Raw genomic sequence first — 25,363 nt, 5'->3', positions numbered from 1 at the left:
TGGGCCCCCTGGGGCCTGTGCCATTACACCCCCCCACCCTCAGTAATCCACCCATGGTTTTCAACATCCATAAATCCGCCGCTCTGAATAAATAATACCGATAACCGATAAGACTTCCATGAGGCGTCCAGCAGCAGATCCAACGGGGTCATGTCGAGTTATTGTTACTGGTAGCCCTTACAACACGATTCAGACAGTTACCCTCATTAAACAGTGTCACACGTCAGCGTCCCATTCTCTACTAAACAAGTGCTTCACCCTAATTTGTGTTGAGCGAATTTTTTATTTACAACCATGGTGACACAGTTGGCTACAAAATGAAAAAAGAAAACTCAGGCTTGGCTATTGCATTGGCCAGCCGTGGTTGTGATTGGCTGCCCCCCCCCCCCCCCCCCCCCCCCAGACTGTAATATGTGGGACATTATTATACTCCGTGTGTTTGAATACAGTATGTGCATGCTCGCAACAATTGTTTACATATATCTGTGCGATCGTATTGGAATACTTTAACGTGAAGCGCACTTTAACATGATAATAGTACCAGCCAGTGTGTGTGTGTGTGTTGGGTTACGAGGTGATGGAGGGCTTCACTTGTTTCACAGTCAGGAGGGATTCCATGGTGTTCTCGAGCCCGTGGGCAGTGTGCAGTCTCGAGGCAGACCGGATCCCGGTCCGAAGTCGTGCCGGGGGTTTTTATTTGATGATCTGAGGACAGTCGCTCCAGGCTTTGGCCTTCCGCTTGGCCAGCGCCAACCACGCCGGCTCTGTGCACACCTGCGGAGAGTCACTGGAGGGGAAGCGCTTTGACACCTCCTTAACAGCAGGGGGCGACGGGGTAGAGTCTGCAATCTCAACTGAGCCATAGATCAAGAACAGGGATTAGTTACAAACCCATCCTTTACCAACACAGACTTTTACAGCTTTCTGAAAGAAGTTTAATGACTGATTTAGCTGCAACTATTTAGATTACAATTTTTTGTCTTTTAGACATATATGGCCTTTAAAACATCAGCAAACTGTGAAAACTGCCCTTCACGGTGTCCTAGTCTTGTTTTGTCCAACCAACAGTCTTAAACCTCAATATACTAACTTTACTAAAAGTAAACTGTAAAATGAGGAAAAGAACATTTTAAACATTTCAGAACCTGAAACCGTCAAATATTTTGTGTTTCTTAGATTTTTAGAATAAATGTAAAAACGTATAGACTATATAAAAATAAATACATTTAAACATATTTATATATAAGAAAAGTATATAAAATATATATATATTAAAATTAAAATAAAACAGCATCCCTACAGAGCAGGCACTCATCCTCACATATCAAAATCTTAGCAATTTTTTATTTTGTTTTAAACTCACTGGAATAATAACCTCAGCAATATGTTTCCTAGTTAAAGGCAGACATGCTGGTTCTTACCAGTGACAGAGCTGGGTAAAGTGTTGGCCTTTTTCAGATGTTCTCGGCGCTCAAACCGTCCCAGGAGGCTGTCGGGTCTCCGGGGCTCCTCTGGGGTCTGAGGTTTAGAGGACGGACTGGTGCTGCCGCTCCCTCTGCTCTCCGTGGGGCTCGCCAGCGTCACCTGCAGGGGGGGAGAGGGATTAGAGATGAAAAACATCCTGGGAGATTACATGAATAATGAGATTGTGTACAGAGGCGGTCTGGTGGCGTACACTGTCTCTCTCTCTGTGTTTGTCGGACTGTTTGGTCTCTCTGTGGCTCCGACGGTCGTCTCGGTGCTGCTGCTGCTCCCTGAAGCCCTTCTGCTTCTGCAGGGCCAGCGTGATCCACAAGGGCCCGGACTCCTTCTCCTGGACCTTGGAACTGTCCAGCGAGTGCCTGCTCTGCAGCGACGGTTTCTCTGTGGGGCGTATCGACATATTATTAAGATGCTGCTGCCGTGCAGAAGTGACATGTTTCTGATGGACACTGACCTCTCTTGATAAGCTCCGCCTTCCTGTCTGTCTTCTCCCTCCAGGGGATGTTGATGGAGGGGAAGAAGGACCTCTTCTCCTTAGGCTCCTCCTCCACTTGGCTGCTCCGGTGCAGCTGAGCCACCGCCGAGGGCTCCTCCTCCGCTGGCACTGTCCTCTGGATGACGGCATCGCCTGCAGGCACCTGGACCACTTTAGGGAGCGGCGACGGGGGAGGTGTGGGTTTGGGCGAGGCGGTCGGTCGTCGGTACAGCGGTGGCTTGGAGTGCACTCTCTCGCCGTCGCAGTGTGCGGTTGGGCTGCTGGGTTTGCCCGGTTTAGCCCGAGGGCCGGCAGGGGAGGCGTGTAGGTACTTGCCCACTGTGCCTTCTCTCTGAGGCGACGTGGGGCTCGCGGATTTGTCGGAGAAGACGGAGGAGGCGTCGGAGTCCGGCTCGATGGGGGTGAGCGGCGAGGGGACGCCGTCGAAGCTGTCCCCGGCGCTGTAGCGCTTCTTCCGTTTCTCCGTGGACTGTTCGCTGTGGAAGCGGAGGGAGTAGTTGGTCCTCCGCAGCTTGATGCCAAAAGGCGAGACCTTGTCCTCGCCGTCCTGCTGGCCCGCCTCCTCCCGCCTGTCGGACGCCGCCGTCTCGCTCTGAGCCCTGCCCTTCGACTCGGATACCTCGGGTTTGGCCCCGGGACTGGGGACTAGGAACGACGGGAGGTCTTTGGCAAACATGCACTCCTCCGGGTCTCTCTCCGCGATGCGGACCGTTTTGCTCATCCTGTTCTGAGGTTTGCTGCTCGGAGTGGCGGCAGTGGCGGCAGTGGCGGCGGCGGGACTGACGGACCGAGGACTCTCCTCTCCCGCCTCCTTGTCGTCGGCACCCAACACCTCGGAGTTCCTGTTTGAATCTCCGAACTTCTTCTTCGCAGGCGTGATGGAGAACTTGGCGCTGGCGGACATAGTCTTCCTGAGGTTGCTGTGCGAGAACGCAGGCGAGTCCTCGCCACCCGAAGGGCTCTTGCCCGGCTCCGGGTACTCCTCGTACTTCCCCTCCTCCACACCCTTGAATATCTTGGAGCGGATGCTGGCCCACTCCGCCAGGACCGACTGGTCTGTGCAGGGCGACGACTCGTTGAGGGATTTGGTTTTGCCAGACATGCGGTCCGGCGAGGTCTTGCTCTTGGCCGGCGGCGGTGTCCCCTGGGCCTTCCTGTCCTCTCCCAGACCCAGCAGAGACTTGCAGGCGGTGTCTTTGATCTGGTCCAGGTTGACGGCGGTGCCGCAGAGCTGCGCGCCCGTCACCAAGATGGCCGTGTGGGGGACGAAGGGCGACGCCGGCAGGTTGGGAGATTCTGGGCCTTCGGACGAGGAGGACATCACGCTCTCTCTCCGCTCACCCGCGGCGCCGCCCTGGTGGCTGGAGGCCGGCGTCACTGGCGTCAGATTGACCTTCTGGAACAAGATCTGCTTTTCTCCCGAGGACACTTTGAAGGAGAACGGCCTCTGTCTGTCCTCCATCTCCCTCCATCGCAGCTCCTCGGCCTTCCTCTGCTCCTCCTGCTCTTTCCTCATCCTCTCCTCCGCCTCCATCTTTTTCTTTTCTTCCACCTCCCGCAGCCTCAGCTCCTCCGCTGCCTCCCTTTTCTTCCTCTCCTCTTCCTCCTCCCGTAGCTTCCTCTTCTTCTCGGCCTCAAGCTCCTGCTGCCTCCTCACCTCCTCCTCCTCTCGTTTCCTCCTCTGCTCTTCTAGTAGTCTCCTCTCCTCCTCCTCCCGCATCCTCCTTTCCTCCTCCTCCCTCTGCATCCGCTCTTCCTCCTCTCGCTGCCTTGTCTCCTCTTCCTCTCTGATCCGTCTCTCCTCTTCCTCTTGCCTCCTCCTCTCTGCCTCTTCCTCCTCCTGCTGTCTACGACACCTCTCCTCCTCGAGCCCACGCAGCCTCAGCTCCTCTGCCGCCCTCTTCCTGGTCTCCTCTTCCTCCCGTCTGACCCTCTGCTCCTCCAGCTCCCTCTTCCTCCTCGTCTCCTGCCTCTCCTCCTCATGGAGTCTCTGTTTCTTGAAGCCTTCTAGGGATTCAACGGACGCGCGGCGATGGTCGTCCCCGGAGACACCTGCCGCCTTGGCGTCCTCCTCCTCCACCACACCGGGGATGGAGACCTCCTGGAGGTCCTGGTGGATGTAGAAAAATGATCTTAACCACAAACAATCATCACAAAATAAATCTAACGGCGTGCTGAGACACATTTGAAGGTGACTCACCTGCGTAAACCGCCGATGTTTGCGTGAAACCCTCTGGTTCTTCGGTTTGACGGACAGTTTATGCTTGGCAGCCGTGTTGTCCAAGCGAGGGACGGACTGCGGGACGGCGTCCAGGTTGATGGACTCGATGGTGCCGGCGGGCTGAAGAACCCGTTTGGACCTCGGGGACTTCACCGGAGTGCTGGGTGGTCCGGCTTGTTGAGGCCCCTGGACCTGCTTCGATCACAATAACAGAGCTTTTATGAAGGGGAACAGGGTAAAATATGTTAACTCCTAGATATGCCTATGATATTGCAGATTTTCTGAAATGTTATGTTTAAATATACAAATGAGGCATTATCGGATGGTGACTTTAGGTGAAGCAAAGTAGACAAAAACACCTAAATGTGTATTTGGGATGTGTTATTTTCCACAACAAGACGTGTTATGGAAGCATCCCACAATACATCCCATAATAACAGTCAGAATCACGATGGACAGGTTTTTTTTCTTCTTTTTTTTTTAAGGATCTAAATTGATGCAAACAGAACCAGAAATATTCCTCTTTTTTTATTCAATGCATTCCTGTTCTTCATCAAATCTGATGTGGCCTACATCACCCATAATGCAACTGCCATCGATTTGGGTGTATTATGCTCGTTTGTAAGGAAGTTGAACAAACGAATATGAAACACCTCATCTCCTCAGACGTTACCGCTATAAAACATCCCCTTTAACACATTCTGCAGACATCTTGAGCCCGTATTAAAGACTGAGATGTAACGGATGATAAAACTAAAAGTGCTTTTAATTTCCGACCACTCCCGGACCGCACGGGTCTCTCTATTCTGCTCTGGAAGTGAGTGGGAGCGTCCGGTTTTTACCGCCAGAAGCAAGAAACCACAGCTCGACCGGGGCACAGACGGACCTTTGTGGTCCCGTCAGGTGACCTCTTTGATGTTTCCTCCGACAGAATATCAAGACAGACGGAAGAAAGAAAAAAGCCAGAGAGAAACAGCAGGAAGGTGAGCAAGGATGTCAGGTCGTGAAAAGACTAGTGGTCGTGATTGTTTGAGAGACTTTACGTCTCTATAACGGCCTCATCTGACGTAGTGACCATTGTGTAGTCTGGACCAGACACAGATCCGGGTCCTTATCCTAATCCCGTCCTCTGTCCCCGGAGCCACATCATCCACATTTTTGCTTTGGACAACATTGGTACACCCTCATTGGTCCACATATCCAACTCACTGCTGATGCCTTCACTCTCCACAATCTACGCCCTTTCCTAAATATTTAGAATAAAACATCATCAGCAGTTTACTGACTTGTCTCCCGTTCTTGTCACATGTTTTAGACGGCTGTAGTATCAGCTAACGTCTGGTGACCTCACTTCTTTGTAACTCCTCCCCCACAGATATTTTTCCAACGTGTTCAGTAGAGCTGAGTAGAGTACACCTGCAGACGTTGATGTGTGAACTTGGTGGCGTTCCCCTTTAAAGAATAAGATGACAGGTAGTTTTACCTTTGGCTCCGTGTCGGCTGGTCCTGCTTCTACCTGGGCCAAAACCTTCAGGGGACTCCGGGGAAGCTCCTCCTCGTCCGAACTCCCCTCATCTCCTTCGCTCTTCCTCAGAGACGGAGGCCTCTGGCCAAACTTTATCCCTTGTGCTATCTGCCGCTGGTGGACAGGAAAAAAGGGAAGCCACGTTACGTAATGCGGACATAAGAAGACACCGTCCATAACCGTCCTCACGAGGCCCACCTGCAGGTTCCTGACTTTATCCGAGACGTTCTCCTGGGACATGCTGTGGTCTGGACCGGCCTCGCTCGCCGGCTCCTCTGGGATGAAGATGCTATCGTGTGAGAGGGCTCGAGATCCGATGGGATTCAACTCCCTGCAGAGGAGAAAGAAGAGGAGCGTCCTCATTCATTCATTCATTCATTTTTTCACATAAAAGAACCGAATGACCTGTTTTTCAGCACATCAATTAAAAGGAGCTCGTTGTGCAACAGATTGCGCAACTTGCAGCAACGAGACTGTGATTCAACACTTTCATTTTGCTGCAAGAGAGAAGAAATCTGATAAGAAAATCCGCCACCTTCCTGTAGAGGCTCTAAATTATTAATAAGAACTGCAGCTTTTATCAGTATAACTCAAGATAAAAACTGAGACTTTATCTGCGTAGTTACCTCAGATGTTGATCGGACCCCTCATCATCAGATACGACCCCGTTGCACACCTCCCCGGTAGACGAACTGGCCCTCAGCTCCGCTCCATCGAAGCCCCCCTTCGCCTCCCTCTTCTTCTTCCTCCCAAAGAGTCGTCTGAAGGGCTGGAACTTGCCCTGTCGCCTTCTCTCTGTCGGTAAAAGAGAAATGGATGACGTCATGCAATCACGTCGTTAATCTTCATAGCTGGGATAAGGAGCGAGGACGGAGTGGAGTCTGTGCACACGTGGAGGATGAAATGCAATCGATTGAATTAAAAGAAAACTTAAAAAAATAGCAGATGGAGTGAGAAGAAAACCTCGGCTCTTTGGTTCCACACTAACTGGTATTTCAGGGAGGAAGTGGAAGAGATAAACAGCCAGAGAGGGAGAGAGAGAGGGACAAGATCCCAGAATGGAAGCAGTAAAAACCCACAACGACATCCTGCCGGTCCACATGGCTCCAACAAGTTAATTTCCACAGTATTGACCTGCAATATTTCACAGAGATAACGACGCTCCAAGTTTCGTTTTTACTTTATGACTCATATAACCGCTCATCGCTTCACCCCGTAATCTCTCTCAGTGATCGGCAGGAAGGCAATCCCTCTCATATCAAATCAGGACAGAACAATAAAATAAAAAGGAGCATGGCCTCACGGATAGATTGCTGAACAAGGGCCAAGGGGGCCACAAAGGGTCAGGGGCCCCTCTGAACTTTACCTACAAAGTATCACTTAAAGAGACAAAACGACTACAAATAGATGCAAAATTGCTGCAAAGACACACAAAGAGACTCACAAGTATTATTAAAAGGGACAAATGAACCACAAAGACAGAACATCACTACAAAGAGGCACGAAGGAAATACAAGGAGACTTAAAAAGACGAGACACAAAATAAATACAGACAGAGACACCAAATGACACAAAATAACTATGAAGAGACACAAAGACTATTATAAAGAAGAAAAACAACCACAAAGACAAACAATTGCGACAAAGAGACAATACGCAACTAATACAAACAAAATAACTACAAAAAGAGACAAATATTGACAAAGAGACACAAAGATACTTAGAAGGAAGATGAAAAGAGCCAAAACAACAAAGACACAAACTGACTACAAAGAGACACAAACAGACTCACAACTACTGTGAAAATGTGTAAAACCACCACAAAGAGACAAGAAAAGTCTACAAGAGAGTGGAAACCACCCACAAGAACAAAAAAATCACAAAGAATAACAAAAAGACAAAAGACAACAAACAAGGAGAAGAAGAGTCTAAACAACAACTCCGTGCTTCCTGCCCCTCTGTGAGAGATGGAGGGGCCTCTCCCATGTCTCTGCCTGGGGGCCCCTCGTCTACCGACCCGCCCTCGTCTGATCTGTGTAATAAAACACAGCGACGGCTATAATAAACGCTGTCAGGTTCATCAGGAAGTCATGAAGTTAAGAAACTAACTTTTGGACTTTTGGCTGATGTCTTTTTTTTCCTCGTCATCGTTCCTTCCAGAGACTTCGAGGCTAAACTTTCCCACGTATGACGAGGATGAGGCATCACGATGCCGTTTAAAATATGTAAACACATGTTTTAGCTTCATTTCCAAATAATAATATAGTGATGAAGAGAGTTTCTCAGTGTGTGTGTGTGTGTGTGTGTGTGTGTGTGGAGGGCCGCTGGTTGGACTAAGTGAGCTACTCTACACCGCCGGGCACACCAGACCTTCTCAGGGATCCGCTCGGATCCCTTTCACGGCTATAAGTAGCAACAGGGTGTGGGATTTCACTTTGCATGCTGCTGACCGTACCAGGAGGCATCATGGGTAAAAGTAAACTCACTTACCATCTTTAAATAAAATGCATCTTTATTATATATATATATATATATATATATATATATATATATATATATATATATATATATATATGCATTTTATTATTTTATTATTATTTTATTATATATATATATATATATTATTTTTTTTGCGAGCAAGAATTTGATTGCTGTGAAAGACGTGGATATGCAGAGAATGAGGGTTATTTGATATAATTCGGTTTTTCATATGTGCAAAAATGTTACACAGAAATCTCTTTTAAGCTACATTTTAGAAAGTTCTAATTTTTTTGTTAAGTCGAGAAATTTCAGTTTTGATCATTTTAAAATTACATCTCCAGTCACATTGTGCTCCTATTTAGGTTAAGGCAACAAAACTATGTGGTTTGGTTTAGGAGTGAACAGATTACAGTTTGGCAGAAAATAACGTACACAGCCGTGTATTTAATAACGTTAATGCTGACTTTCAGTTACATCCAATAACATAATGTATCTAACATCACCTAAATATGTTTTTTTTATTAAATGTACATAATCTACGTAATTATAAAAAGTCAACTTTTGCTTATGTAAAGTAACCTTATAAGTAGCCTATCTCATTTTTATTGATTTTTTGTTCCATAGTTTAACATTTATGTATCTTAGATGTTTCTGTATTTGATGTATGAATTATCGTATGTACCGTACATTATTTAAAAAAAAGTATGTGTTGAACTTTTCACACTTTTTTATAATTATAATTGACTTTTGGTAACGTAATGAAATGTATGATTTACAGGAACACTAGTCTCCTGGGTGAAAGTCCTGGGTGTTGGATAATCCTGAACTTAAGTATTTATACTGAAGTATTCTGGGTGGCCGTTCTGAGAAATGTACTATTTTCGTGATTATAAGATTTTTTCCTCTTGGGGTCGCAACCCTTCTTTCCTTCTTTATATGATGTTGACAGATCTCATAATAAAAGTCGGTTTGCTATAAATGTGTCAGTTTTATGTGTTTGTTGGGAAAAGAAAGGGTGAACATTTCTTTGGGGAATTGCTTTTTTTAATGTATTTAACCATCTTTCCAAAAATCAGATTTTGTCCATTGATTTTGATTATAATTAACAAAAGAACAAGAATTAAAGACTAGGTGTTTTTATAAACCGATGATATTAACGCTCCGTCTGAGAGCAGTGAGCTAGACTCTCGCAGTGAAACCGATGGTCTGTTTCCCTGCAGAACGCTCTCGCAGTGTTTCTGCTCTGGTAACGTGGCCCATAATGCATTGCCCCGTGGGCACGCTCAGCCGCTCACGCGTGAAACGAGAAAGGGCACTTTTTTTCTTTTTTTTTTATGCAGCACGGACGACTCGACGGCAGCACTCTCACAGACCCGATGCCGCCGCTAACTGCAGCTGCCTGTGTGCTCGCGGTGCAGCGGGTCGGACTCGAACCAGCGGTGCTGCTTCATTTCCGATCAATTGACATTTTAGGAAAATGCACTTTGCTTTCTAGCAGAGTTCAATGAGAAGATCAATATGACACTGCAGTCCGTTAGCTTAGCTTAGCATAGAGAAAACGGGGGGGAAACGGCAAAAAATAACACTTTCTTAATAAAATTGACATAATTATTACAATATTATGTCTTAAAACTGCCAAACTAGAAAAAGAGGAAGTAAAAGAAGTGAGAAACGTGGACAGAGCAACCCAGCAACCAGCACCACACCATGCACCTCTTAAAGAGACAGCATCAAAAAACACATTCAGTGAATCCGTTTTAATAAGCCGTCTCTTTAAGATGGAGATAAAAGCACTCTTTTTGTTTGTTATTTCCTATTTACCTGGGCCTTTGGATTCGGTTACCTCTAAAAGCACGTCGTGCTTAGTTTCCGTGGCGTCCGTCGCCATGGTGACTGCACACCTCAGCTGTGGTGAGAGGAGAAGGAGGAAGTGAGCATCATCATTCTCAGGACGAGAGAAACACATGAGAGATGAGGGACGGGAGCTCCTCTCCATCCCCTCCTGGCCTTATTATGGAAAACGCTTCGGCTTCGTGAGCTCCTGCAGAATGGCTGTTGCTGATCGGCTCGTCTGGGGCCGAGATAAAGCCCCCGCTGTTTTAAAAAGCAAGACGAGCCCTCTGAGGCCACTCTGTTGTAGAAACGCTGCCACTAATAAAAGGCAGCTGTATGTCTGAAATGACAACACACAGCTAGGATGCAGGAGGAGGGAAAAAAAAGCCTTTTACAGCAGACGCTGTCACAACACGCGGGAACATGTTTGGCAACGGGATGCAGCGTTTTATCGGAGCTGTCTGCACGAGTTGGCGAGATTATTAAAGATGTCTGGTTGTTGCGCGTTTCGGTTCTCAGAGTCGATAAACCAACAAAGGATTCAAATTCTACAGAACAGACCCTTTTCAAAGCCACGTTAATTGATAACAAGGAATCATGGTCCCATTCCATTTAGTGTTCGAGTGAACCAGCATGCTGATTACAAGGGTCCAGGCCAAAAAAAATGGAACGGGGCCATGATCTCGATCTTTCATCACACCGGTGTTTACCCTGTAATGGCGCGCCTCTTCTGACAAGATCGTGATTGTTTCGGATCAACAGGTGTTCCGGTTTAATGAGTGACCGATAAGTGGTGACCGTCGGCCGATCGGCAGTCGTAGTAGTTTTCGTAAACGGTTGGTGTAGATAATAAACGTTGTTACAATGTATTTAAAAAATGTGTTGCCAATATATTATGCAAATTTGTTATGCAAACAAAAGAAAATAATTTTGCACGTCAAGAAACTTGCACCCTGTCATCAGATTAGTTTAGCTTGAAAAACGCTCAGTGAACTACGTCTCTCGTCTCACGCAACGTACCTCACCAACGCTTAGCCACGTCCCATCCTGTAAAAAAATGTATTAACGATAGAGGAAGCTAACAATACGACCACCCAACGCAGCGTTGTTTGGTGTTCTGTTACGTGAGCACAGATAACGTAGTGTCTCGTGATTTTTCACTCTGGTGTCACGTGACACGTTAGGCTCCTCCCACAAATACATATATAACAATAGGGCTTCGCTGCCCGACGTTGTCGGCGCTCGGGCCCTAATAATGTATCCTACTCACTCACACCACACACATCTGGAGAGTCAGTTGTTTGCATTCACCATATTTGTATGTTGCCAACCTTGACAACTTATTGCTGTACTTCCGTTGCCAGACGTGCATGCTAAAGCTCATCATCACTTCCAGTGGTTTGACCCTTTGCTGCTTTGTCTAATGATGCAAAGCTAAACCACACAAACCAACCAACCACAGACGTGAACCCTGAACCTCAACCTCCTCCCACGGCGGTCTGCTGAGCCAGAGGTTTTCTGATGTCCAGCGGGGGGAAAAATGTGTGAAAACCACAAGCAAACCCGGGAGTGTTAAACCCAGAGAGAGTGAGACAGTACTGAGAGAGTGAGACAGTACCGAGAGAGTGAGACAGTACTGAGAGAGGCCGGCTGTCTCCGGTGGGATCAGCATCCCGTGGGCTTCCTTCCTTGGGGTGGGGGTTGGTGGGGTACAGAGCCGGACCTGGACAGACTCTCTCAGAAATGTCTGACCCCCCCCCGGAAAAAAGCCTCTTTGTCCTGCCAGTGTGGAACAAGGAGCAGACGAGCATCATGGGTATTTTGGAACACAGACAGACTGTAACGCCGTTGTGTTCGCTGGTGCAAAGAGTGATTCTCTTCTTGTTTGTCTGTTTATCTACACGTGCTGAAGCAGCTGTGTGTGTGTGTTTCTGTGTGTGTGTGTGTGTGTGTGTGTGTTGTGTTGTGTTTGCAGTCCTGTCACTGCAGTGGACAGGAGCAGCTCGAGATGGGATGAGGGAAGCACGAGGAGTGGCCATGTGCTCTACACAAGCAGAGGAAATGCCTTTGGTGGAGGTGGCAGCAAAACGCCATGCTGCGTCTCGGCCCTGGCGGCTCGATGCCGTTCGATGGCGGCTCAACGCCGCGGGAGCAACTGCCAAAGTCCAAAGGCATCATGGCTTCATGTTGCAGCAGCTAAGCGCCATAAAAGAAAACCTTACAGCACAAGTAGCTGGCCGACAAAAGCAGACAGACGAACGTGGCGAGGGCGAGGGGGGTGCCGTGTAACTGTTTACCTATTTCAGCTGCACAGCTCGAAACGGCTGCGCACCACTGCAGTAAAACCTTAGGGAACATCGATCGCCTTGCACAAAGCTTTGTTGTTGTTTTTTTTACCCAGACGAGCGTCGGCGCCGCTGATGCTGCTGCTGCTGCGTCCACGGCGGTGGCAGTGACGTCGGGGGGGCGGGGGACACGTTGAAACAAAACACAGAACAGAAACAGATTTGTCAGGTCTGTTAGGTGAAGTCACAGCGGAGGGAACATGAGAATGGCACGAGGGAGGTGACATGGGATGCATGAGGAAGCACTGTTAGAGTGGCGCAACCTCGTGAGGGATGAGCATCCTCTGGTTTCCATGGTAACGTGTAAACAGAAGCAGCGGGGAGGGTCAGAGGAGACAAGACAGAGTGGACTCGAACAACACATCTCTGTCTGTGTTTGAAATCGCAACATACAAGAATAGGCGAGTTTGAGATGAGCCAAGGCCAATTCACGCAATGCATGCTAGTTATATACGTCATACTTGCTCCATGGTGGTGCAAGCCCCAGAGCATGATGGGAAACACCTGGTAGCAAAGACCTGATTGACCACGTTTTGGAGAAAATCCCTAATTTTCAGTGTGATTGTTGATATTTAACGCTTGATCGTTGTGTCTCATGTTACGCAATAAAGGTTTAAATCTATTAACAAACATGATATTATACAATATCACAACGTGATTTACACGGTCGACTTAAAAAGAGGATAGAAGACAATGATGATGCAAAAACATTTCCACAGATATACAAACTATCTTAATGTGGTCGATAAAACTACAGGCTGCCTACAGATCTGACAGGATGTAGCTATTCCTGTGACTTCCTATAAATGACTTGAAGGCTGCTGGAAACCGTCCGACTGGACCGCAGCTCATCTCCAACGAGCCGAATTTCTATATGAGACATGTATGAGATCATTGCACAATCTCAACTGCCCCATAATGCATTGCATCTGGATGCCTGGAGGCCATCAGTCTTAAGTAAGTTTTAATAGGTTTTCCTGCAAGTAAGACACTGTTTAGAATCCTCAGTAAATCCATGTAACGCATGTTTGGACATTTACTGCAACGTTTCCAGCTCTAGTGGAAATGCTAGTTCACTTTGCACACACCTGCATGTGCAGCTGAACAAAATGATCAACGTGCACATGCTGTTTAACGTCACCTACGTGCAAAAACAACAATAAAAAAATAGGGTTGGGCAGCCACAAATGTGGGAACTAAATATCAGATGATGAATCATGAATCATGCCAAAACAAGGATTAAAGCAAGTCATGACACGATGGTAAGTCCCACAATAATCCCGTCTAACATTCAGATAACCATCAAATTCAACCTTCTCATGCTGAACGTATCATACTGCAGTTATAACTGCAATGCTGCTTTCCCCAGACGGGTTTATTCTGAAGGCCTTGGTGGCAGCAGCAGCCAATATTTTTCAATGAGAAAACAAAAGAGCATATTCAGGGTGGTCTGGATGTTTCTTCTTTTTAAAAACCCTCTGTTATTATTTTTCACTGTCAACTGTGTGCATGCGAGACATCACCAGTATGTCTCTGTTCTCTATGGAAGATTTAAAATGTTTATCACAAACAATTCAAACAGAAGCAACGCACTTCTACACAACAAATAAGCCAAATAAGTTTCCTTTTAAAGTGTGCATTTAATTGAATTATGACACAGGAAACATAAAAGGGAAAATACAATATGCACGCATATCTGATATCATATTGACTAATTCATTATTGCAATAGAAAATTAATTAGACTCAAAATATGAGCATCGGGAGGAGGAGAGATAGTAGAGAGATGTTACCATAAAGAGACTCCTCCGTTCTGATTGGTCGATTTCCCTTACACGGAGGAATCTTCCAAAAGCTATTCAGAGACTAAAAGGAGGAAGATAAGCCTGATTATTTCACACATTATCTGTCTCGTGTTCTCCTGTCATGATATAGTGATAGTTTGAGCTGATATAAAAATATACATTTTTTATAGAACTACAACTTTAAAGCCAAAATGGACAAAGAGTCACAAATGTGCTCAGAATCACTGAATTTGAGCATTTTCAAGCCAAAATGAGTAATCTGTATGCTGACTAAGACCGTTGAAAACGTGTGAAAGCTGGTGAGCGAGTCGACCTTCAGCTGTGACAGTATATATATCACGAGGCAGTATAAAAACTATATTAGTGGTTTATTACTTTGTGTCGGAGTAAGAAAGTCAAACTTACGTTTCCCCTACAACCCAACCACGCTCTCAATTGAGTTTCCTGGGAAACACGTGGTTAACGAACAAAATAAAACTACAACAAAAAAATGCTACAAAAGTACATCGTTAGGTTTAGGTAACACCCACTTCATGCTGATTGGCTCGGGGTCTGTGGCGGGAAAGAAAACAAATTTCGAACTTCTCTACAATATTACTACTTTCATTCTTTATGACTCGTGTCAACTATTTCGGTCATTTTTCAGGGTGAATGACCAAGTGGCTTTATTACACTGTATATTACACATGGACGTAGTCCCTGCGACATTAGCATCCCTGGTTCTGAAGCCTCAGGTTTGACATTTTGGCCGTCGCCATCTTGGTTTTATGGAACCAGAAGTGAAACAAGAGGGTGGAGCTAAAGACGACCATACGCTGATATTTTTTAAGGCAGTATTAAAGTTGTAAGAGGAAAACATGGACAAACGCTGTGGTAGAGACCTGTCAATCACCAGGTAGCCCCGCCCCCTAAAGCATCCCCTGCTTCCTGGTCTGTTGGACTCTAAATGGACCATAATGTACTAAATGAACATCATGCTGGATTGAAGAAGACTTGAAACTAGCGATTGAGACCATAAACTCATGTTTATAGAGAGATAATAAATCAAGAGAGAAGTAGGCTCATTTTCTCATAGACTTCCATGCAATCAGACAATCAGAGTAGAATTCACCCTCTGGGGACCATGACTATGTGCTAAATAACAAGGAAATGCATCCTCTAGTAAATTAGACATTTCAGTCTAAACTACTGTTGCTAAACACCTGGTTCGAGGTCCTAAACGACCCCCAGCAGTAGGACTAACCAGACCCAACAGCAGGGCTGCAGTAAACAAACCACCTTTATGAATTATATAATGCTGCATTTTTTTCGTTCAGACGTTGCTCTGTCAGGTGTTTGTTGGCATTTGTCCAGCTCTCTTACTGATCCACAGGGTGCATGCGGAGAAACAATGGATTTTTTTTTTTTTTTTTTTTTTAAACGACACGCAACACGTATCACATGACCGAGGCTGCATTTTCCACATTAGCAGACGGTTTAGTGACAGCACTCAAAGAAACAACAACAACAACAAAAGAAAGGCCTATTCTTTTGTTTTTCTGAGAATCTCAAACGCTGCGATGTGAGATATTCAAAGAACAAAAATTCAGAAGTGCATTCAAAAACATTCACTACATCTGACAAACTTAATAGGTTTTTTCTTTGCACACAGAGAGCGAGCAAACGCAAAGAGTCAATGACATCATTTGCTTTTTTTCCAACTCTTTGGTCAGAATGGCTTCTTACCGTCCGGCGGTCGCTCCGTGTGCGAGGGGATCTGTGAGTGTGTTTCCACCTGCCTGCTGTCACTGTGGAACTAGGGCAGCATTACCTGGAGTCAGGTGTCAACGAGAACTTAGCTGTGTGTGTGTGTGTGTGTGTGTGTGTGTGTGTGTGTGTGTGTGTGTGTGTGTGTGTGTGTGTGTGTGGTGTGTGCAGCGGTGTAAAAAAGCCCCTCTGGATTCTCATATCAGCTAAAGAAATTAGATTGCCGCTCAACGACTCTGGAGAGAGAGAGAGAGGGAGGGATGGGCATTCTCCTGTTTGTCAGTGCTGCGGTGCTGAGGAGGCACAAAGTGACACTTTGTTTTCCCCTCCACCAGAAGGGAACAGAGCGGCATTCATGGTTTCCTCTGGCCGACGGACAAAGGCGTTCGTTGTAGGGGGACGAGCGGCAAACAGCAACCGCGCGTGCACGTGTGTGTGATTGGGATTGTTTGTGATGAGGAGCGCCGCCGCGACCGCTTTGTTAATATCATGTTCAGAAATAGACGACCGAGTCCTGAGAGGAAATGAGTTAGCATATCTGTTTCCGTCGTCTGGAACGGATATTTTTAGTGTTTTAGATGAAAGGAAGTCTGTGGTTTAACGGAAGCTCAAGAGATTTTAACGTTTTTTACTCTAAAATATAAAATACGTCGGGAATGGGGAATTTTGAGGGCTTTAATGCGTCTTAAAAAAGGAGGTTGGGGCGGCCGGTGGCGCAGTGGTCAGGGCAGCCGCCCCATGCACAGAGGCTCAACGTCCTCGACGTGGCGATCCCGGGTTCGACTCCCAGCCCGGGATCAGTTTCCCGCAATGAACGGTGCACTAGCCGAAAAAAAAAAATCTTAAAAAAGGAGGTCGCTAACAAGCGACAAAATGAGACGGCTAAACGTCACCGCTAGAACCCTAGCTGCATTTAACTTAGTGGTGGCGATGTGAAGTCATGTGACCGTGATGTAGTTTGTTAGCTTTTTACTTCCGGTGATTGCATTCTGCATTGTATTGCTGCCATAGACTACTACTGTTGATACTACTTCTGTTAATACCACCATTACTGTTAATGCTACTACTTTACTACTACCAACACCAAATACAGTTGGAACCCAAGGGCCTTGGCTGCCCGAGAATTCTGCCTAAAAGCCTATTAAGGCAGTTTTTTCTCACCACTGTCACTGTAACGCCCCTGGGTGATGTTGGGACTTTGAAATTGTATTGACTCTGGAAATCTTGAGCGTATTCTAGTCCTGCTCAATGTGTTAAGTGTCCTGAGATGACTTCTGTTGTGATATGACACTATAAATAAAATTGAATTGAATTGCATTCATGCTTCAAAAAAGGAGCAGAATTTACATTCTGCATTAATCCAAAATCCAATGGAAAACTACCAAAGAAAGGCTACGTACAATATGAACGTAATTGACAATGAGGGACACATTTTCTTTGGTCCCATTTGGATTGTGCCACAAATTACACAAATTATGTTTGTTAATTAAGAAAAAGAAAGTTACAATTTTGCCGTGCTGTTGAAGTAAACAGGTCGCCCTCCTCCTTTCTCTTCCCGGCTGATAAAAAAACACATCAGTTAAGATAACGTTACATTAGCGATGGAACGTAGCTAAGCTAGCTAGCAAGATGAGCTAACAGCCACGTCGGTGGTGTATATTGTGTTGAGATGAGAGACGCTAATGTCATATTTGTTATTTAATTAAAATGGGATCAAAAAATATTTGTTTGTCTCATTGTTCACATGAGGGGTCACAGGAAGGGGAGTGGCTTTTTGTCGAGGGAACCCATGCTAATGCTAACTTCCTGGTTAGCCTACAAGAATACGTCATCCAATCAGCCCTCTATGTTCAATGATAAATGGAATATGTATATTTCTATAGCGCTTTTACATTAACATTTAGGGCATTTAGCAGACGCTTTTGTCCAAGGCGACTTACAATAAGTACATTTGAAGAAAGAAAGAAACCACAACATATCATTGCCGATAAAGTAAGAGCGAAACAATAGAAACAAGTGTTAGGTCCTCATCTGAGTAAAGTAGTAGCTGTTCAGCAAGGATACCTTAAGTACAACAGTGCTTTTCTAATCTTTTCGGCAACTTAAGGCGCTTTAAACTACAATCAGTTTACATTAACACACAGATAGAAGAGGAGCCGCCTGCACATCAGGATCGGAGCTAATCTCATTTATTCACACGCCTCCGGGGGCAATGTGGGGTTCAGTTCTGTGACTTAACAGCAAACATTTACGATCATTTTAAAAGTAAAAACAGCCGCCGGTAGCCTCAATAACACTTTAATTATTTATATCTGTAATCGCATTGTTACAGATATAACTCCCCCCTCCCTCCCTCCCTCCCTCCAGTACTGGCAGCATCCCACTGGCGTCTCACAGGGATATATATGGTAATGATGGGGCTTCACCAACCTGCATGGCGCCTATATTACAGCAGCTCCTCTGACTGAAAACCTCCCTCAGTAAAGAAGCACAAACACAAAGATATTCACATCCACACAGGATGAGTCTTAATGACTCCACTTCATGTGCAGAGAGGCAGGAGATCCACGATAAATCCAAACACAAAATACTCAACTGCTTATCTTCACTTCTTCCCTTACTTCTCTTTAATCCATGCACTTTTATTGTGAAATAGGGGATTCCGTCTTCATCTACAGCCCGCTGCATTTTATCTTGAATGTACGCTGAAATTGTAGGTGACCTAAATGCCTCAAACACATCAGCGGAATAAACCAAAATGTCTGCAGCGGTTTGAACAGAATGTACATTTTATAGCGTACTAAGAGCAGAGATAGGTGTAAGAAGTGGATGTCGTCATGGTGACGTCACCCGTTGGTTTGTGGACTACGGTTTTGAAGCCTCTAGTTCGGCATCTTGGAATTTTTGCAACCAGTGGAAGGAAGTGACCATATTTGGACTGTGGAGGAGCGACGGGTGGATCTGATGAACACGATCCATCTGGATTCTGGTGTGAAGCTGCTAAAAAAAGTTAGCTTCATAATTCAAGGTAAACTTTACAGCTAAGTGTTGAAGTCATCTTAGTAGCTAACTGCATTGGTAGCCATGGTAGCGACCTGCCAATCAGCCAGGTAAGCCCCGCCCCCTAAAGCATCCCCTGCTTTCTGGTCTGTTTGACTCTAAATGGACAATAATGTACGAAATGAACATCATGCTGGATTGAAGAAGACTTGAAACTAGAGATTGAGACCATTAACGCATTAACGTTTACAATGTTTACTGAGATAATTAATCAAGAGAGAAGTAGGACCATTTTCTTATAGACTTCTATATAATCAGAGAGGGAGTCACCCCCTGGTGGCCAAGCAGAGAGTTTAAGGCACCTCAGCATCGGCTTCCCCTCTTAGACCCGGAGGTTGCCGCCTGCTGTTACACAAACATGTTTTCTCTGATGCTGAACACTAGGCGAGTTGATGAGAACTGAAGATCTGGGTCAGACCTCATAAGAAACAGAAGAGCAATAGACTGTAATAACAATGTTGTGCTTCAGATGAGGGCACTAATACAAATATTATAGTATAAACTACTGATGGGTGATAACTAATCCTGTTTTTTACAAGATGAGTATTACATCTTAGATCTGAACCTTTATTTCATCACATTCAGGCTTTTTAACGGCTGGAGTTTTACATGCAAAACATGCAGGTGATCAAGCCGATGCATCACATAATGAACTTGAATGAAATTGTCTGTCTTTTATTTATTTTTTCCCCCCACTCCTGTTTGCCAGATCTGCAGCTTTGTGACCAAAAACCAATGAGTCAGACTTTGTCTCTGTCTGCCTTGCGGTGATTAAAAATCAAATCTACAGTTTTTTAGTCTGAGAGGTCAGATGGTTTTAAATGACTCAAATAAAATGGATGCTGCAAAAAGCCAGTATCTCTCCGCAGATTTCTCCAAACAACCCCCCCCCCCCTAAAAGTGTTCATTAGTCACCCCTTGGGTGCTGATGATCCTCTCCGTTTGTTGTTGACTGCACGTGAGAAAACCTTTTTCAGGTTGGACATGAAGCCGTTTGCAGCACATCTGTACTCTCAACTCGGTGACGTCTTTACTATGAGAGCTCTGTCTTCACACATCACCACCCACCCAACCAACCACCCAACCAACAACCAACCACGCAGGCCCATAAATACACTTTATGGATCATAAGTTAAGATACCACACAACCCTGGGGGGTGCTGAAAGCAACCAACCGGCAACAAAAAACACATCAGCTTCAACACAAAACCAGCATGCATGAATCCAACACAAGCATGCAGTCTGGCAACATGCCCTCTTGTTCTCTCTGCCTCTCAGCACCAGACTGACGGTGACAGTCTCATTTAAACGCCTTTAAAAGGAATAAATATGGGCACATGTAGGCCCGCATAGGCTGTATATCGGAGAGACTACAGCAACCCTGAAAAGGGATCGATACGTCCCTCGTTAAAAGGCAGATTAGCGGATGATGCCGCACAGGGATTACATTCTATTAATTGCAGAGTAAAACTGGCGCGCGGAGAACAAAGAATGTGGCCTTTTGCTTTTTTCTCTCTCACATATTAACACACACACACACGAGGTTGGATTTATTAGCGTTATTATCTCACAAACAGACGCGTAATTACGTTATTTGGCCTGTTGACATCGGCGTTTGCGCATTTTAAATCGGATAGAAAATTGCGAGTCCCTGCCCCATTTGGAACGCGCACACATTTGCACGCGCGCACACACAACACACACACACACACACACACACACACACACACACACAAGGATGAAGCAGAAGATGCGAGCGGGTCAATGAGAAAATGAGAGGTGGGAAAACGCCGACAAGGTCATCGGCGTCATGTAAACGCACAACAAGCAGCGTAAAGACGGACAACATGGAAGAGAGGAGAGAGGAAACATCCCGGCACCTTGAACGCGAGTCCTCCTCCCGATCCGCGTCTAGGCGAAGTCCGGATCCGGCAGCTCCGGCAGCTCCGACCCTTTTGTGTTGCTGATGCTGCTGATGCTGATGCGGGTGCCCGACGGGAGGGAGGGGGGGGGCGCACGCACCGTCGGTCCCGCACAGCTGCACGCGTACGAGATGTGAGATGGAGATGGGAGGGTGTGGCTGCGAGAGAAGGGCAGGCGGCGGCGGCGTACAGTGCGCGCGCGCGTGCGTGTGTGCGTGTGTGTGTGTGTGCGCACGGTCGTCACGATGCGAGCACGCTACTGTAACGTAAAGCTCGCGCCTTTCGGAAGTGATTAAAGAATCGAGGAGCTGAATGGGAAACGCCGTAACCGCCCCGAGGAGAGAAAAAGAGCACGGTGTTTTCCCGAAGGTTTTGATCTGGGGTGCGCTGTGTCGGTGGTTTTACGGTAATGAGCTAATCAATAACTGTAGGGCCATTTCAGATAATCGCTGCGGGATTTCGCCAAGTCTCCTGGAATAAACAAACGTGGCATTATGAAATAAATTCCTCTATATATTTATTTATATCTGTAATGGCTTAACAGATATAAAATAACCCCAATATTATAATATCTGCAGCTTCACCCACTTTACTTTATATTATAGAAAACTGTATATCCTTGGGTGTCGTTGGACTGTTGAGGACATTTTAAGATTGATTAAATGTGACAGGAATCCATTTTCCAACATTTTATATATGATAAATGGAGAACAATAATATGAAGATTAATTGAGGATGAATATGATTGTTAGTTGCAAATAAAAAATGTTATGCAAAACAAAGCATGTAGTAATGATTTGAAGACCTCTGCATGAAAAGGTCAAATAACACTACTATCAGTATTTGGAGGATGTTCTCCAAACCTGAAAGCTTGTTTTAAATCCCACAGCCTAAATTAAGATATGTTTTAACCTATTAGCCCTGTATTAAATTCATGAAAACATGAATCAGCCCCTCACACTTGGAAGCGACTAACAGATTACATCGCTAATGTAGATAAAACGACTGTTCCAGGAAGTGTGCAAAGGATTAATATTAAAATCTGTCCCCCCTCTAGGTTTATGGTAATAGGCTTTATAAACTTAATAAAGAGGGTAAATACAATTTATCCAGCACCAGCTATGCCGTACATGCGTTTTAAGACGGCCTTTAGGAGTCGCAGACCTAGTATTTCTATTTGTGGTAAGTATTTATGGTAAGTGTGGCTGAACCCTGCTCATGCTACTGTGGTTTACATTTGCATTGACCTTTAACACGTTCTTCATTTGTGGAAGATTTTGTCTTCCTTGTGTTGGATTTTTTGGGAGAAAATGTCTTCGGTTCATGTTAATCCTGTACAGGACACCCAAGCAGGCCTGGATGGGTGGATGAGGCAGAGAGAGTGATGCTGACGCTGCTGCTTCTCCAGAACTGAGAGGAGTCAGGTGACGTGGCTCTGACAGATCCTCCAACTGTAGGGACTGCATCTCAAAAATGATGTAACCACACTGATTTGAAAAAATGAGAAATAATTCCACACTCATTCAGTGGCCTAAAAATAATCCTAGTCCCCTGAGCAATGTCTAAATGCCGAGGAACTACACAAACTGGACTACATGTCCCAGCTGGCATGGGGGTCGGTCAGGATCACAGAACAGTCGTTCACAAAAACTTTATTCTGCAAATATGCAGCCAGAATAGATATTTATTTAGCGTTTTACGTAACGAAATGTTTATTATTTATTTAGCACTAAACGCACCAGGGAGGATTTTATTTTGAAAGTATTAACCGGACGTCATTTTTTAAAGTATCGTTAACCAAGCCTAGTTGGAAGATAATCCCGTTTACAGTGAGCGGACAGACGTGTCGTTCTCCAGACTAATAACTTTATGTAAATGTGTTTTCATCTGTTTCAATAAAAACAACTTGCATCACGTTCGTCAAAGCGCTTTTATTTTGACAGTTCACACGGAAGTGGCTGCATACGTGCTAGTGAGGCTTCACGCGCTGTTTTACGTTAACGATGGGTACGTGGTAGGTAACCAACGGTTTTCTCTCGCGCAGTGACGTAGGTTAGCTGTGAACTTTTGAGACAACAAAACAACAACAAAAAGAAGAAGCCAATATTGAAACCCGGACCCGGACCCCCAAACCATGCTCCCTCGCAGGCCGGACTACGGGGCAAAGAGGACCGGAGGACCCCGCGGCGGCTCGGTCATAAACTTCAGAACGACGGCGGGCGGCTCGGGCTTCGTCCGCCGCAGCTCCGCCGTGCTTCCGTCGGTGCTCACGTTCCTGGTGATCGTGGCGTCAGGAGGCCTGCTGCTCATGATCGAGAAAGGAATGCTGAGCAGCATGGAGACGCCTCCCCCACGGGGGACCGGCAGGCGGCTGGACCTCGTCGGGCAGGTCGGGAGGGACAGCCCGGCCGCTGCTGCTGTGGACGTGGACTCCCAGGTACGGGGAACGTAGCGCACCGTGGAGGTCCCAAGAGCTCCCGGAGTTGATTAGGTCCAGACCCTGTATTCCACAATATTGTAAAATATGTGGCTTGAACTGTTTTACACTATTTTCTTAAACGTTATGGCACATTATGTGTATTTTGTCATCTTTTAATGTGAAATTAAGAATTCCTGCAAAGCTTGAAAGTTTGATCAAACAGGCAACAAGTTGATATCACAAATTGTAAATGCATACCGAATTGTGTATATTGTATTTTTATTTTAGTTCACTCAAATCTGTTTATTATTGCAATTCCATAATATTGGGCAATATAAACTTTTAGTTTTAGCAACATTAACGTTTATCCACACAGGCAGTGCAGGCATATTTTAAAATCTACAAGCCTGAAATGAGATTAGAGTAATTAAGAAATAATTCTATGATGCATTGTTGAAGGATTCTGCATCGATACAGTAAAGTCCCTAATCATATATATTTTTTTGCTTTGTTGGGGTAATCTTTCCACGTTAATGTAGCACAACAACTGTATCATACAAATATTAATTGGTTTGAAAGATTTGAAGGAAAAATTCTCATTATATTTAAAATCCAAAATAAAGGTGCATCGTGATGCATCGAGAATCGTTTAATAATCGAATCGTGAGGTGACTGAATCCCACCGCTAAATGAGATGACGTCGATGACATCACGATGACACAAGCAGAGTGACTTGATGTTCCTTTTTCACATATTGGTTGTGTAAAGAGTCTTTGTTTTTCTTTAGATCCTCCAGGAGATCCGGAACCGGACCATCAGGACCGTGTGCAGCCAGAAGAACATGCCCCACAGCGTCTGGTCCCTGAGCCCGGCGCAGAGGAAGACGCTGCTGCAGCACATCCTGGTCAACGACCAGTACCGCTTCCTCTACTGCTACGTGCCCAAGGTGGCATGCTCCAACTGGAAGCGGGTCCTGAAGGTGCTCAACGGCGCCCTGGAGAACGTCGACGTCAAGATCAAGATGGACCACCGCAGCGACCTGGTGTTCCTGTCCTCCATGAAGCCCGACGAGATCCGCCACCGCCTCAAGCACTACTTCAAGTTCATGTTCGTGCGGGAGCCCATGGAGCGCCTGCTCTCCGCCTACAGGAACAAGTTCGGCGAGATGGAGTCCTACCAGAGGAAGTACGGTGTGGAGATTGTGACGCGCTACAGGAAGGGCCTCGCCAAGGACGCACCCGTCACGGGGGACGACGTGACCTTTGCTGAGTTCGTCCGCTACCTTCTGGACGAGGACGCCGAGCGCATGAACGAGCACTGGATGCCCGTGTACAACCTGTGCCAGCCGTGTGCCGTCTCCTACGACTTCATCGGCTCCCACGAGCACCTCGAGAGCGACTCGGAGTTCGTGCTGCAGCGCGTCGGAGCGCCGCCGAACGTTCGATTCCCCGAGAGGCAGACGTGGTACAAGCCGGTCACCACGGAAACACTGCACTATTACCTCTGCACCTTGCCGCAGAAGCTTCTGAGGGAACTGCTGCCCAAGTACATCCTAGACTTTTCCCTCTACGCGTATCCTCTCCCCAACACCACCACCGAACACTGCCGCCATTAACTGTGCAATTTTTATAGGTCAAAGATTATTTTTTATAGAAATTTTTTGTTTTTTTTTTACAATTTTTATTCCAAAAGAGGAAAATAAGTATTTCAATAGCTGTTACACTTTTAGTTTTCGCTTTACTTGAGATGTTTCGAATATTATCGCTGATGATTGACTTGACTACAAAACCACTAAAGCTTGAAATCAGCTGAACACAAAGAGTAAGAACAAATTGTCCTGCCATGCACTGTTACAGTAAATCAACTGAGTCGGTTTATTTTGATGGAAATCGAAACGTTGTATTTTGTATTATCATCCACACATCGGAGAAGGTGACGGGTTAATGTACTCACAGGTTTGTGGGTTTTAAATCGAGCTTTGTGTTTTTTTTTTTTACACAGCCCCCTCCCATCTCCCCTACAACATACG

The 25,363-nt window shown here is 45.8% G+C and overlaps 2 protein-coding genes across 5 annotated transcripts; one reads left to right on the top strand and one right to left on the bottom strand.

Annotated features, from left to right (window-relative positions):
- Window positions 1-43: 43 nt before the first annotated feature.
- On the bottom strand, window positions 44-21,022 carry cracd (capping protein inhibiting regulator of actin dynamics). 4 transcript variants are annotated; one of them, XM_084010769.1, is made up of 9 exons: window positions 20,874-21,022; window positions 6,351-6,519; window positions 5,923-6,055; window positions 5,683-5,838; window positions 4,179-4,394; window positions 1,937-4,088; window positions 1,676-1,863; window positions 1,422-1,584; window positions 44-854 (listed from the first exon to the last, which is right to left on the bottom strand). In XM_084010769.1, exons 3-9 carry the CDS (start codon window positions 5,962-5,964, stop codon window positions 694-696), a joined length of 3,078 nt encoding a protein of 1,025 aa, XP_083866895.1. In that variant the 5' UTR covers window positions 5,965-6,055; window positions 6,351-6,519; window positions 20,874-21,022; the 3' UTR covers window positions 44-693. The 4 variants fall into 4 exon arrangements, with proteins under 4 accessions (XP_083866895.1, XP_083866893.1, XP_083866892.1 ...); XM_084010767.1 differs by lacking the exon at window positions 20,874-21,022 and adding an exon at window positions 10,027-10,113 and having other exon boundaries at window positions 1,937-4,079; XM_084010766.1 differs by lacking the exon at window positions 20,874-21,022 and adding an exon at window positions 10,027-10,112 and having other exon boundaries at window positions 4,179-4,391.
- A 1,876-nt stretch (window positions 21,023-22,898) lies between these two features.
- chst14 (carbohydrate (N-acetylgalactosamine 4-0) sulfotransferase 14) lies at window positions 22,899-25,343 on the top strand. The gene is made up of 2 exons (XM_084012171.1): window positions 22,899-23,352; window positions 24,122-25,343. The coding sequence occupies exons 1-2, from the start codon at window positions 23,050-23,052 to the stop codon at window positions 24,947-24,949; spliced, it is 1,131 nt and encodes a 376-aa protein (XP_083868297.1). The 5' UTR covers window positions 22,899-23,049; the 3' UTR covers window positions 24,950-25,343.
- The last annotated feature ends 20 nt before the right edge of the window (window positions 25,344-25,363 follow it).

Source organism: Eutrigla gurnardus, assembly GCF_963514095.1.
Source record: "Eutrigla gurnardus genome assembly, chromosome: 6".
In the NCBI taxonomy this organism is placed as follows: domain Eukaryota; kingdom Metazoa; phylum Chordata; class Actinopteri; order Perciformes; family Triglidae; genus Eutrigla; species Eutrigla gurnardus.
The sequence above is the reverse complement of the archived record's forward strand: the minus strand, read 5'-3'. Positions and strand labels throughout refer to the sequence as shown.

What these genes read in the sequence shown, in the direction of transcription:
- cracd (XM_084010768.1), bottom strand. Translation starts at nt 10,093, where the DNA reads ATGGCGACGGACGCCACGGAAACTAAGCACGACGTGCTTTTAGAGGTA. An exon ending in AACCGAATCCAAAGGCCCAG is followed by an intron (nt 6,520 to 10,026) that starts GTAAATAGGAAA and finishes TTTTACCGACAG; the next exon opens with AGAGAAGGCGACAGGGCAAG. An exon ending in AACATCGGCGGTTTACGCAG is followed by an intron (nt 4,089 to 4,178) that starts GTGAGTCACCTT and finishes TACATCCACCAG; the next exon opens with GACCTCCAGGAGGTCTCCAT.
- chst14 (XM_084012171.1), top strand. Translation starts at nt 23,050, where the DNA reads ATGCTCCCTCGCAGGCCGGACTACGGGGCAAAGAGGACCGGAGGACCC. An exon ending in CTGTGGACGTGGACTCCCAG is followed by an intron (nt 23,353 to 24,121) that starts GTACGGGGAACG and finishes GTTTTTCTTTAG; the next exon opens with ATCCTCCAGGAGATCCGGAA.